Source organism: Myxocyprinus asiaticus, chromosome 33 (assembly GCF_019703515.2).
Source record: "Myxocyprinus asiaticus isolate MX2 ecotype Aquarium Trade chromosome 33, UBuf_Myxa_2, whole genome shotgun sequence".
Taxonomy (NCBI): Eukaryota; Metazoa; Chordata; class Actinopteri; order Cypriniformes; family Catostomidae; genus Myxocyprinus; species Myxocyprinus asiaticus.
The window spans coordinates 20,471,240-20,485,422 of NC_059376.1; the positions used below are offsets into that span (position 1 = coordinate 20,471,240).

Below are 14,183 nucleotides of genomic sequence, written 5' to 3' on the forward strand. Positions count from 1 at the left end.
GCTCACTGAAAAATTCTGAAGCATTTTCCACAGACTAAAAAGTTAACATTGACATCAGGGCTGTAACCACAATAGGCGTTAATGTAGACAGGTCCCCCCCAGTTTTTAGATTAGTTGTGAATCAATATGGGCTTTTCAATGACTGAGTCTGGTCTTGGACATTTGATTTTTTTTTATTTATTTTTTTTTACAAAAAACATGCAACTGACATACCTTGCAAAACTAGGTGAGTCTGTCCCATAGCTGTGCCTGCTTCATTCTGTGCCAGGCACTGGTAAGTTCCAGCATCTCCAAGAGTGACCCGTGAGAACTTCAAAGCTCCATTGGAGAGCTCTGTCAGTCTATGACCTAAGAAAAAAGTACCCATAACCACTGTATATACACCGACCACAACATTAAAACCACAACATTAAAGCCATCTGCCTAATATGCAAGGATCCTTTTTGTGGACTTCAGTTCGGCTTTCAACACCATCATCCCAGCTATTCTCCAGACTAAATTACACCAACTCTCTGTTCCCACGTCTATCTGTCAGTGGATCACCAGCTTTCTGACGGACAGGCAGCAGCTAATGAGGCAGAGGAAATTCACTTCCAGCACATGTACCATCAGCACTGGTGCCCCTCAAGGATATGTGCTCTCCCCACTACTCTTCTCCCTGTATACAAATGACTGCACCGCCAAGCACCCCTCTGTCAAGCTCCTGAAGTTTGCAGATGACACTGTCATCGGCCTCATCCAAGATGACGATGAGTCTGTATACAGAAGGGAGGTTGAACGACTGGCTTACTGATGTAGTCAAAACAACCTGGGGCCGGTTGCACCAGCTGTGCGCAAGTTAAAACTTAGCCTAGTTGTGGCATAAATGGGCACTAAGTCACAATTTACGCACTACTAAATATTTGAGCATTGCACCATTCAATTTAGGTAGGACGTACCCCTACGTATAAACTAAATATTTACGGCAGCCTCCGACCAGGAGTAGCTGATGGAATAAAAAAGCAGACTGATATTTTATGACATCAGTGAGCTCATATTTTGCGTGACAGGCTTCAGTCCTTTCGACATATATGATGATGTTGGCATTTACACTCGTTTACATTTACGAGAGAGAAAAAAAAAACGTACTTTTAAGCGGCACTTCAGCATGAAACCGATCTAACGGTGCAGTTTTCAGGGTGCATCGCCAAGTGTCATGTTTCAACACATTTTATATATATATATATATATATATATATATATATATATATATATATATATATATATATATATGATATTAAAATGAATAAATGTCTATTTTTCCAGCCTGTTGTATAAGTAATTATTTATTTATTGTCCCTTATTCATTTTAGATACAGTTCTTAAATATTGTTATTTACATAGGCTAAATATCTCATTAATGAAATCTTGTTTTATTACATATCATTTTTAACGGGGATATAATTTATTACAGCTGACATTTACGTGAACAAACAAGTTTTGAACATCAACCGTAACAAGATCAAACTGAAATTCATGGCTTTTTAATACTTCTGTGTACAAATTTGAAGGCTGCTTATTGGATCAATACAGGTAAACGTCATATTATGCGACTACGCATCACTTTACGGAGAGCTTACGACCTGCTAGTTAAGTCTTGCCTTAAGAACAGGTGGGGCAACCAAATTAAGCACTGACTTAGTTACAAACTAACTAGTAGTTACTAAGCCCTTAGTGTGAACTTTATGTCCTAACTTACGTGAGAACTTATGCATAGCTGGTGCAACCCTACCCTGGAGCTGAACACGCTCAAAACGGTGGAGATGACTGTGGACTTCAGGAGGAACACCCCGACATTGACCCCCCTCACCATTCTAAGCAGTGGAGTCATTCAGGTTCCTGGGCACTACCAATATTGGGAGGGGGGATTCCAAAAAAAAAAAAAAAAGGAAGTGTGTTTTTGTTATATTTATTTCAAATAAATAGCACTTGGTTTGATATTTTTGTATATAATTTAAAAACATTCATGCATTATGTGTGGCTTCAATGTCCAAATACTTGTTGGGGCCCCTTATGAGTGTGTATTTTACATCTCTGTCGATCATCAATTAACATGTTACACAATTAATGAAAACACAAGATTTAAATCTCCATCTCAAACCTTGCAGAATCACCCCGATGACCCTTTGCTCTTCTCCAACTTCATTGGTCACAGTGCACTCAAAGTAAACCTCATCTTCATCAGATGGGGAGGTGATGACCAAAGAGCCAGAAGACATTAACCTTCAATGCAAAATCACTTGGTAAAGTTGTGTGAGCTTTAAAATAAGAAAGAATACAATTGCATATCTGACATCTGCTAATGTGTTTTTAAGTCTGACACGGTATGTTCAGATATAAACATACACACATGATTGAGCATCTCTGGAATGTGTATATAAGAACTGGAAAAGTCTGTCTGGCAGAGATTCCTCTGGATTATTTCCAAATACAGCTACCGCACAGTATGTTTATGCATACACTGTAATAATGAAAGAAAAAAAGCCTGGCAGATCGGTATTTTTCTAAACAATCCTGTTTGTACACATTTTAAGTGACAAAACAGGAAAGACAAAGTCTAGATACTACACACTACACCTACAGTGGCTCCAAAACAGTATTTGGAAGCTTAAAATGAACTTAAAAAGTGCATGAATTCCTTTGCATTTGAGAACAAAACATCAAACCAATTTGCATTTATTGTAAAGAAAGATAACATAAGCACACTTTTCAAGCAAAACATTTAACAAAAAGAAGCTTGTTACGTTTTAAATAATAAAACAACAGACATTTTATATAAAATAAAATAAAATAAAATATTCAGACACTTGATAATGGCTTCATTAAAGATTACAAGTTCAAGTGTTTTAGATTTTGGTTTGTAACGTCTGGGCATAGAATCAACAAGTTTCTGTAAAAGCTGTGATGAAAGTTTCCTCAAGGTTTCAGCCACCAAAGCTTTCAGTTTATCCACACTAGAACATCGACAATCTGACATTTTCTTTATAAGTGCTTTCACCAGATAAGCGAAAAACAAAATCTTCCATCCTCCACAATTGGGTATATTGCAAAAAAGTTCAAAGATAAAGGACTTTTGAATGAGAACAGAACGCTCACAGGCAGACCCAGAAAGACAACCAGCAGATTGGACAGGATAATTGTAAGTGAAATCAAGAGAAACAGTCAAGAAACAGCTGCAAGGATTGCCTCACACATCAATGAGAACTACCAGATACAACTTAGTTCGCTGACCATTCGAAATAGGATCAATGAGTATGGGTACAGAGGGAGAGTAATGTGGCGTAAACCATTCATTAGCTTAAAGAATTATAAAGACAGGGTAAAATTATCAAAAGAACATGCGCAGAAAGACAGCAGCTTTATCAGATAAGTCCAAATTGAACCTGCATGGATCTGATGGCAGAGTATTTGTGTGGAGAAAGGCAGGGGAAGTATTCCAGCCACACTACACTAATGGTACTGTTATGATCCCGCCATTTTTGTCTATGTTTATACATGTTGTGGCATGATCATGACAGTCTCCACTGCCTGCTTGTTTCTGTGTTTCACCCTCTCCCTTTTGTGTTTGCAGGTGCCAGGAGGGGAACACTAGCTCTGTGCCCAGACAACGGCTCATTACTCCACCCTGCTCATTATCAGCTGCACCTGCTTCCAATTACCCTTCCCTATTTAAGCTCCTCTCAGGTTCAACCCTGTGCCAGGGAGGACGCTGGGCGGTTGGACACATTGGGGTGTGACTGAAGCAGAGATGGAAGGAAATGGCGCAGATTCCGGAAGTGATCTGGAGATGGAGGATGGAGCGTTTGGCAGGGAATTTGAAGATACTAGAAATGATTGGAATTTAGTTAAAGGTCGCAAAAGAAAGATAGTTTGGAGTCAGGCTTCCGGAACTGATAGTGAAAGGGAAAACAATCAGGTTAGAAGACGGAAAGAAGAACACAAGGTAATGATAAAATTTGTATCAGAATCAGTGAACAATTAAAGTTACTAAAGCATTAAAGGATGCGGTTGGAAAAACTGAAAGTGCAAAAATGATGCGAGATGGAAAATTGTGGCTGTTCTGCAAAGATATGTAGCAACAAAAAGCAGCATTAGGATGAATGTCTCTTCTAGGAATAAAGGTTGTGAGTTCAGTGATGGAAGAAAATAAATAGGTAAGAGGAGTTATAACAGGGGTTTCAACAGATGTTTCAATCGATTCAATCAAGTGAAACCTTACAGGAGCGGCAGTGATAAATGTAAAGTGCTTGAAATATGTCAGGAATAGGTAGAAGATGGATAGTCTTTCTGTAATGATCCACTTTGATGAGGAAAAACTACATGATAGAGTATTTCTAGGATTTCTAAGTTGTGTGGTTCATCCTTATGTCCCGCCACCAATTAGATGCTTCAAGTGTCAGAAGTACGGTCATGTGGCGGTGGTATGCAAAGGAAAGCAACGTTGTGCAAGGTGTGGTGGAGATCATGAGTATGGAAAGTGTAGTCAAGGGGTGAATCCAAAATGTTGTAACTGTGGAGGTGATCACAGTGCAGGTTATGGTGGTTGCCAGGTTAGAAAGGATGCTGTGAAAGTTCAGAATGTTAGAGTGTCAGAGGGAATAACATACATGGAAGCAATTAAACGTTCAAAAGACAGCACAGCAGAAAGAACAGATGCAAACTTCCCAACCTGTGTTTGAGAAATTTGACTACGGCAGTTAAGTATACAGTTCAGCATCATCATCGAAGATGAATGATAAATGTAATTCAGTGTCAAGCTTTGAGAATATGCTGTGGTGCTTTTAGTTCATCACCTATAGCAGTACTGCAAGTAGAAATGGGAGAAATGCCTTTAGACATTCGAAGACTCCAACTCAAAATGGTTTACTGTATTTGTATAAAAGGTCAATTTATTTATCATCCTGTTAAAAAGGTATTGTAGAATTGCTGGTAATATGAATATAAACAGTTAGACTTTTTTGGATGGACTGCAAACAAGGAGGCTCAACACATAAGAATACATAATATTGATACTATTAGCCCAACTGTGCCTGTGTCAGTCTCACCCCCTTGGTTTTTCCCAGTGTCATCACTGATCTCCAGATATTAAATATCATCAATGATAAACAAAGGTGATGAAAAGTACTTCCTTTCTTTGCAAGTATACACTGATGGTTCAAAAGATCCTGATTCTGGACGTACAGCTGCAGCAGTGTTCATTCCTCATTTTAAATATAAAATTCTTAAAAGAACATCAAATTATTTATCAGTCTATACAACAGAGATGATTGCTATTCAGTTGGCTTTGCAGTGGGTGGAAGAAATGCATCCGATAAGTGTTGTGATTTGCTCTGACTCATATTCAGCACTTACAAGTTTAATGAGTGGCAAATCATCATCTAGGCAAGACATTCTATTGGAAATCCTTCAGAGTTTGTTCAGAATACATCAGCTAAGAATAATAATTGTCTTCTTATGGGTACCTGCTCATGTTGGAGTGGAGGGTAATGAGGAGGTGGATAATATGGCTAAGCAAGCTCTTACACATTCAATAATTGACAAAATGCACCATTTAAGCAAATCTGAAGTCAAATGACTAATTAAAATGGCTGTTAAAGGGATGTGGCAAGAGAGGTGGGACAAGGAAATAAAGGGAAAACATCTATATAATATCCAAAAACAAGTTGGTTATGAAAGGATTAACTATGGCAAGAGGAGGAATGATGGAGTAAAATCTCGATTATGTATTGTACACTCAGCTCTCAATCACTCACTTTACATCATAGGTAAACATGAATCTGGTACCTGTAATAAATGTGGTCTTCCTGAGACTGTTGAGCATGTGCTACTAAATGGTATGGCATACGACAGTGAAAGATTCCAACTCAAAGATGAGTTTAAATCTCTTGGTATAAACTGACATTACAGAACATTTTGAACAAGTCTTCAAAAGTGTATAAAGTTCTCTTAAATTATTTAAAAGAAACAGATCTGTATAGAAGAATTTAGTCTTTAGGTGGTCCCCCCCTTTACATCAACGCTTCACACTCCATCGCAGTAGGTGGCGGAAATGCACCAAAAGTTGGTTTGCCAACCGCCATAAATCCAAAGAAGAAGAAGAATCCTGTGCCAGATTGTTTTGTGTGTACCTTGTCCTTTGGTTCCTGATCTGCTCATTATTCTTGGTCAGTTTTTCTGTATGTTGTTATTTAGACCTGTTTTCTGTTTTTCTCCCCCATGAGAGTGTTTGGTTTCTATTTATTTTATTTTATAATAAAGCCCATTAATTTGCCCCTTGTGTTTGGGTCCTTCTCTTAAGTACCCTGACAGGTACTGTAAAGCACAGAGGTGGAAACGTCAGAGTCTGGGGCTGTTTCTCTTACAGTGGTGTCAGTGAGCTTGTGTTAATTGATGGAATCATGAACTCTGAAGTGTACATTGAAATTCTGGATGCAAACTTGCAGAACTCAGTGAAGAAATTAAGACAGAAGTGGCTCTTTCAACAGGATAAGGATCCAAAGCATACCAACTGCCTACTGAAAGATTACTTTGCAAATGTTTTTATTAATGTCCTAGAATGGCCCTCCCAGAGCCGTGACCTAAACCCTATAGAGCACCTATGGGATGCAATGAAGAAGAAAATGTCAGATCGTCGATGTTCTACTGTAGATGAATTGAAAGCTTTGGTGGCTGATACCTGGAGGAAACTTTCCCCACAGCTTTTGCAGAAATTTGCTGATTCTATGCTCAGATTGCAAACTAAAATACTTGAACTTGTAATCTTTAATGAAGCCATTATCAAGTGTCCAAATAATTTTGTCTTAATTTTAAACCATATATCAGTTGTTTTATAATTTAAAACATAAGCTTCTTTTTGTTAAATATTCTGCTTGAAAATTGTGCTTATGTTATCTTTCTTTACAATAAATGCAAATTGGTTTGATGTTTTGTTTTCAAATGCAAAGGAATTCATGCACTTTTAAGTTAAGCTTAAGTGTCCAAATACTTTTTGGGGCCACTGTATATATAAAACTACATACTTCACCTATTAAGAATTAAATGAACTGTCAATAACAGTGTTGTATTTTAGCAGTGCACACCTGTAAGCACCAGAGTGAAGATCCACATGGAGGGGTGTGCCGTTCCTCTTCCAGCTCACCTGAGGAGCGGGTATGCCTGTGGTCTCACAACTAAGCACTGCCCTATGACCTGTAGCCACTGTTACATTAAAGGGGCCAGGGCTGATTGAGGGTCCCACTGGAAGATTAAATGAAGACAGTAAAGACTGAATTAATCATGTTAATACTGTCAGTTTAAGACATCTTCATTTCATTGATTGTTGTGGACCACAAGAGGATTAATAGAAACATTACAACCACACTCCTATATTTTAAGCATGATAAAAAGAAAAGTTGCAGTTACTCAGTTATGAGGTAAGTAAAAAGGACATCATGCCTCTTCAATACAGAGAGACAAAGTGTTAGTGTTCTGCAGTACCGTAGACTCAGGTCCATGCCGCGATGGTCTGATCCTGCTTGGTTAGATACAATGCAGAAGTAACATCCAGGATCAGACAGCTGCACTGCCTCAATGCACAAAGAGCCCTCTGACAGCAAAGTGAATATGCAAGCAAAGAGATTAAAATGAGTTGGTAAGCACCTTCAAGAAAAACACTTTGACATCTAATCAATTGAGCCACTAATATAAATGATGGTTTATGAAACATGACATTTCATAAATGTTTGAGGATCAACCTCACCTGCTATTGTGAAGTGGGACTGGGCCTCCATCTTTCCTCCATAAGACAGATGAGGATGGCCCTCTCTCCACTTCACATGGCAACACTGCATCCTGATTAACATGCACTATGATCAGTGGGCTGCCCTCTCTGATAAATGGCGGCACTGGGTGAACATAATCAAGAAGCTGTTAAGTCAATGGTTAAGTTTTGACAACATTATGTTTGCTTACAGAAATCATTGGAATTAAAGAGATAGTTCAAAGATTTTTTTTTTTTGGTCATTATTTACCTGACATGTTTTGTCAAGCTGTTATAAAGCCATATGATTTTCTTTTATCCGTTGAACAAAAATGAGATATTTTGGAGAATGTACACACTGCTCTTATCCATACAACATAGCATAGTGACCAGGGGCTGTCAAGCTCCAAAAAGGCATCATAAGTCATGCAAGAACCAATGACATAATTTATGTAAGATCTGGAACAACACTTCTTCGTGCCAAGTTGAAAAATGCACATGCACAAACTTGAAAGCTGGCAAGATTTTCAGTGATTAATGACTTAAATTTCAGTCTGTTCCTCACACAAAGCTATTGTATGGCTTTAAAAGACTTAGAATATTGTGCAAGAGATTTAAGGACTATTTCTATGGTACTTTTATCATCCTTTTTGAAACTTTATGTTCGTTTTTGGAGCATAGTGGCTTCTGGTCACTATGTACTGTTGTGGAGCATGGAAAACTTTTCTTCCCTCTCTGTAAGAAAACTCTTGGAGTCAGGAGTTCCAGGTGTCAAAGGTTAGAGTTTATTGAGCAAACCAACAAAACCCGAGACATCAGCTGAGATCTGACGCTTTTGGTCAAACCCTCCTTTTTTATACAGTTTGTTATCTAGCATTACCTCATGTCTACGCCCTCTTAATATTTTTTGTATCCAATGGATTATGTTTCCCACCATTATTTCACAGACCCTTTGACCGCTTTTTAATGGTGGAAACCTGGCTTTTAGTCCATTTAAAAAAATTACATTTTAAATTCATTTATCATGAAAGTACACATTCTGAGTAAATAATACATCACAATCTGAGCATAATATAGTTACTTTTGATTAATGGTTGTGTTAATCTTTAACTTTTGCTGTTCTTCCCAGAGTTTTCTCATGTCTCAGCACCATTGTTCATTGCTACAGCTGAGGACACAGAGTGTTTCTTGTAACATCAGCACTTTTAGTAACCTCATATGCCCTCTCCTGGGTCACACAAAGTCCACACTCCTAGTAACCCCATATGCCCTCTCCTGGGTCACACACAAAGTCCAGGCTATATTAGTACTTTTCTACATTTGATATATAAAAATCTACTATAGTACTTTTGTTGGATGGAGAAAAAAAACTGCAGGAACATATTTAAAGCATGTCCTTTTGTATGGAAGTAAGAAATTCACTGGTTTCAAACAACACAAGGTTGAGTAAATAATGACAGAATTTTCATTTCAAGGTCACCGATTCTGTTATAGACACAAACTTACAAAGAATATCTACTATGCAGAATAGGCTGGTGCTACCAGCAATGTTGGTGACCACGCAACTGTACTGTCCACTATCGTGGGTCCTGACATCTTCAATTTCCAGAAACTGTCCACCAGCAATGGTCTGAATTCACCCTCCCAGCTAAGAGAGACAAGAGAGGCAATAGAAAAACAAGATGAATGTAATGCAAATAGTGGCATAATGGTTTTAAAAATGTGTCCTGTAAGTACACAAATCTGTCCTCACCTGTATTTTGACATCATCCTTGTACCACTCAATCTCTGGTGGAGTGTCACTGTCAGTTTGACACTCCAGTGTCAAGTGACTTTTGGCTGGCACTGACACAGTTCTGATGTCACTAGAGCCAAGCAAAGTGGGTGGAACTGAAAGTGATAAGACAAAAAAAGAAAAGAAAAAAGAAAAAAAAGCATGAATTTTGAATGCTGATTTATACTGGTCAGTGCTGGTATGGAGCTGTCTAGCTAGTGGACCAGCAAAATTCAGCTTGTAAAGCTGGTCCACCAGTATTATCATTCTGGCAAAGCTGGTTGACCAAGATTAATTTGCTGGTTGTGGTAAAGAAAAAGTGGTAGGGACACCAGCATCTAAAACACAGTGTATTCTGGTGACCAGATATGTTGGTCTGTGTAACAGGGTAATGAGATTCTAATGTCTCTTGGTTTACTCATGTTGAACGCGCACCCTGTGGTTTCTACCATCTTCTCCTGCTGGACTACTGGCAAGACAGGTATACAGACCTGCATCCTCCACCTACACGAAAGCACATTGGCGCAAATGCAAAGTTACACGCAAATGAAAAACGTATATACATGTATTACAAGAAAGCAAAAAGATAAATTGGATTACAATGTTTTTTTTTGTTTGTTTTTTTAAGAATTCTAAGTACCTGAACTTCACTGATCCTGAGAAGCTGTCCATCTCTCTGTAATACTGCCGTGCTTTCCTGTAGGGGGCGCCCATTATTTAGCCAGTAGGAGGGGGAAGACCTGTAGCAATGCACTCTAACTCAAGGACACTGTCCACAGCAACAAAAAGCTCCTCAGGGGATGAAGATCCTGAGATCTTGGGGGACTCTGTCATAGGCAAATACACGATCAGATTAAGTATATATATATATATATATATATATATATATATATATATATATATATATATATATATACATCAGATTTGAGTAAGGAGATCTCCCTGCTGAAGAAGCATCAATTTCTGTGCTGGTCAAGGATGAAATCCACACAAAACACTTTTACCTGGTTCTAAAATTATTGGAATATTATTGTGTGGACCAAAAAACTTTGTCAAGTCTCTTAATTGGTCATTTTACATTAATACACATCTCTTATAGGTGCACTCCGTAATATTCGTGTTAAAGGGTTAGTTCACCCATAAATAAAAATTCTCATCATTTACTCACGCTCATCCCATCCCAGATGTGTATGACTTTCTTTCTTCTGCTGAAAAGAAATAAAGAGTTTCAGAACAATATCTCAGCTCTGTAGGTCCATACAATGCAAGTGAATGGTGACCAGAACTTTGAAGCTCCAAAAAGGAAATAAAGGCAGCATAAAAGTAATCCATACAACTCCAGTGGTTAAATCCATATCTTCTAAAGCGATATGATTACTGTGGGTAACAGATCAATATTTAAGTCTGTTTTATATACTATAAAATTATCCTCCCTGCCAGTAGGTGGCGATATGCATGAAGAATGCAAATCACCAGAAACAAAAGAAGAATGTGAAAGTGGAGATTTATAGGGAAAAAAGGACTTAAAAATATATCTGCTTCTCACTCACACATATAATATCGCTTCTGAAGACATGGATTTAAACACTGGAGTCATATGGATTACTTTTATGCAGCCTTTATGTGCTTTTTGGAGCTTCAAAGTTCTGGTCATTATTCACTTGCACTGTATGGACCTACAGAGGTGAGATATTCTTCTAAAAATCTTCCTTTGTGTTCAACAGAAGAAAGAAAGCCATACACATCTGGGATAACATGAGGGTGAGTAAATGATGAGATAATTTAAAAATTTGGGTCAACTATTCCTTTAATGTTGCGCTGACACCTAGTGGCGTTGATGCAGCATCATGTAAAATCAGAAGTTCTCAGCTACCAATGTCACTCTAAAAATGTGCAATGCAAGTGAAAGTGTCCAATTAAAGGGGATTTTTGAGATAAACTAATGATGTTCAGCTGGTCATGTGATCTCAGCATCGTGGTGTCATGAATGTTCACTTAGCACCATATGTAGAATAAAACAGCTTTTCCTCTAAGACTGATATACACTCAGATGAGTGTACATTATTATTATAACCATATTTTTAAACATGAACTGCTATTCTACTAAAAGTTTAGCAAAAACTAAATAAAAACACTGTAAACCCTTTAAACTGAAATTCCTAGGATGGTGAGGTTGAAGGTCTTGGTACTGCTTCCTGCTTGGTTGCTTGCCACACAGCTGTAGAGACCTCCATCACTGTGACCCACATCAGAGAGCAGGAAACAGGTTTCCTGTCCATCCAGGAGCAGATTTCGGTGCAGTGAGAGCGGCTGATCATCTTTCAGCCAAGAAAGAATGGGAGGAGGCACACCGCGGGCTTCACAAGTGAGTGTCACTGAAGAGCCCTGGACCACAGTCACCTGCTCTGTTGGCTCTGTGTGCTCCACAGCAGGGGGAGCTGATGATGGGGGCAAACAACAACGATCAACAACTTGCAAAAAATCATTAGCTTGAAGTGTTTAGGCTATTTCTTGGAATCCTTTTTTTATTACAGTAACCAAATAGTTCACTCATAAATGAAAATTATTTACTCACCCTCATGTATTTCGAAACCTATATGACATTCTTTCTTCCGTGGAACACAAAATAAGTTATTAAAAGCAGGATGTCCAAGCTAATGTTTTCTGTATACTGAAAGTTAACAGTGACTATGAATGTAAAGCAAGACTTTCAAGACAAGATTTTCCAGGGAAGTAAATATTTTATTTTATTTTTTGTTTGTTTGTTTTTGAATATTAAATTTCAGCCTGTTCCTCGCATAAAGCTATTGTATGTCTTCAGAAGACTTGGAATATAGCGCTCTAGGGGCTACTTTCATTATGGTTTCATTATGGAAGAAATTCATACAGGTTAGGAGTGACATGATGGTGAGAAAATGATGACAGAATTTGAATTTTGGGGTAAATTATTCTTAAAATGGTTTCAACAGTACCTTGCACTTGGAGGTCAAAGTTGAGTTCGGCTAGTCCAGCTTGGCTACGCGCCACATAAGTGCAGTTCCCAGAATCAGACAGCTGCACTTGTGAGATCCTGTGTCCACACATACAGAATACCATTAATCTATTGTTAAATCTATAATATCAGAAAGTACAACCTTGGTTGGTTCTGTGTGCAACTGACCTAAGAACAGAATCTGCAAAAAGCAGGCGGAGGCGGGGTGACAGGAGCAAAGGATGTCCATCCCTCAGCCAGCTGATTTGAGGCTGGGGGTTTCCAGTGGATTTGCACTCAAATGTAACCACACTGTTCTGAGTGGTGTGCACCTCACGGGGGATGCTGGTCTCCCCACTGATGGAGGGAGGAACTGTAGGGTCAAAAATCTGAAAGTTTTACCTGGATACCTACAGAAGGTATACAATGTCTTTAAACTAACAATTAAAACTATCCTTGCTGAAAAGACCAACATGAATTCTCATGCTTGTTAAGGCTGATTTACAGGTGCGTCAGACCGGGAGTAATGGTGGACATGAGTAGCAGGGGCCCTCTCTGGAGGGGGACCACTGAAAGGCAAAACTGATATTCCATGATATTATCATGAAACAGTTACTGTATATATAGCAATAATGTGCTATGGTATGAATAAAACAAGACTGCAAGACTCCAATTCTATCCGTAAAAATGGGGAGTTCCCTGATCTGCCCTGTCTCTTCCCTTGTTAGTGAACCCGTTCTCCACCTCCATCAAAAATGAAAGTGGTCTGGTCCTCAAGTTCAGCCAGCGCACAGTGCAAACAGAGTACCAACATATACATTACAACAAAAATTAAGCCGAAATTTGATATTAAAAAGAGAAAGGAGCAGAGAAAGAGTGAGATGTAGCAGACGATTTATATGTTCCTCTCAGAAGAAAGGTCTGTCATACATGTAAACATAGCAACTTATGTAAACATTTGTTAGATATCCCCGTACACAGGGTCCAAAATTGAACTGAAATTGACACTGACTCGGCTCGCACCAAATGCTAGACAAAATTGGCTTTGGTGACTAAATGAAACCAACTTATTCACCAGTATGCTAGGAACATTATTAACAACTACATGATTTACATAGAACTGTGAGAAAAACAATCTGACCCTTGCTAAATAAAGTGATGTGCACAAATCAAACTGTCTGTGAAAGGAAACATCTGCCATGACTCATGCTTCTTCAAATAAAAAATTACAATAAGATATTTATGCACAGTATGATATCTAAAGTTTTTTTCCTTCAGAACACCATTCAATGTGGAATCTTCCTTACTTCAAACAACCAAAAGAATACAATATGTGAGGAATGGATCACAATCATGATGATGTATCTAATTATTTTTTTCTGAGAGGTGCAGTTTCAATGTACTGACACAATTAAAAACCTGCGTTGTTTGTCACAGGAAAAAACAGCTAAACATTCCAGTGTCATAGAAACAAAAATAGATTGTAATCAAAATAATGAAAAAACATTTTTTAAATCGCTAGTAAGAAATACTTCATTTTTATCTTTATATTTTTATAATAAATACATTTTAATAGATATTAAAAATTGTTTTGTAATATTCTAAGTTAATATTGGACCCTATATAAATGTCAGTTAGCAAGTTAAGACTTGCTAAATGTA

The 14,183-nt window shown here is 38.1% G+C and overlaps 1 protein-coding gene across 1 annotated transcript in view; it reads right to left on the minus strand.

The window, feature by feature from the left end:
* The window catches only part of LOC127424602 (hemicentin-2-like), a 55,211-nt gene that overhangs the window by 15,236 nt on the left and 25,792 nt on the right, over positions 1-14,183 (minus strand). Inside the window, 13 exon segments of the mRNA XM_051669944.1 lie at positions 214-348; positions 2,141-2,262; positions 7,119-7,275; positions 7,511-7,641; positions 7,781-7,922; positions 9,284-9,425; positions 9,531-9,669; positions 9,976-10,055; positions 10,192-10,277; positions 10,280-10,376; positions 11,703-11,989; positions 12,524-12,621; positions 12,712-12,895. Coding sequence (XP_051525904.1) covers positions 214-348; positions 2,141-2,262; positions 7,119-7,275; positions 7,511-7,641; positions 7,781-7,922; positions 9,284-9,425; positions 9,531-9,669; positions 9,976-10,055; positions 10,192-10,277; positions 10,280-10,376; positions 11,703-11,989; positions 12,524-12,621; positions 12,712-12,895 — 1,800 coding nt within the window.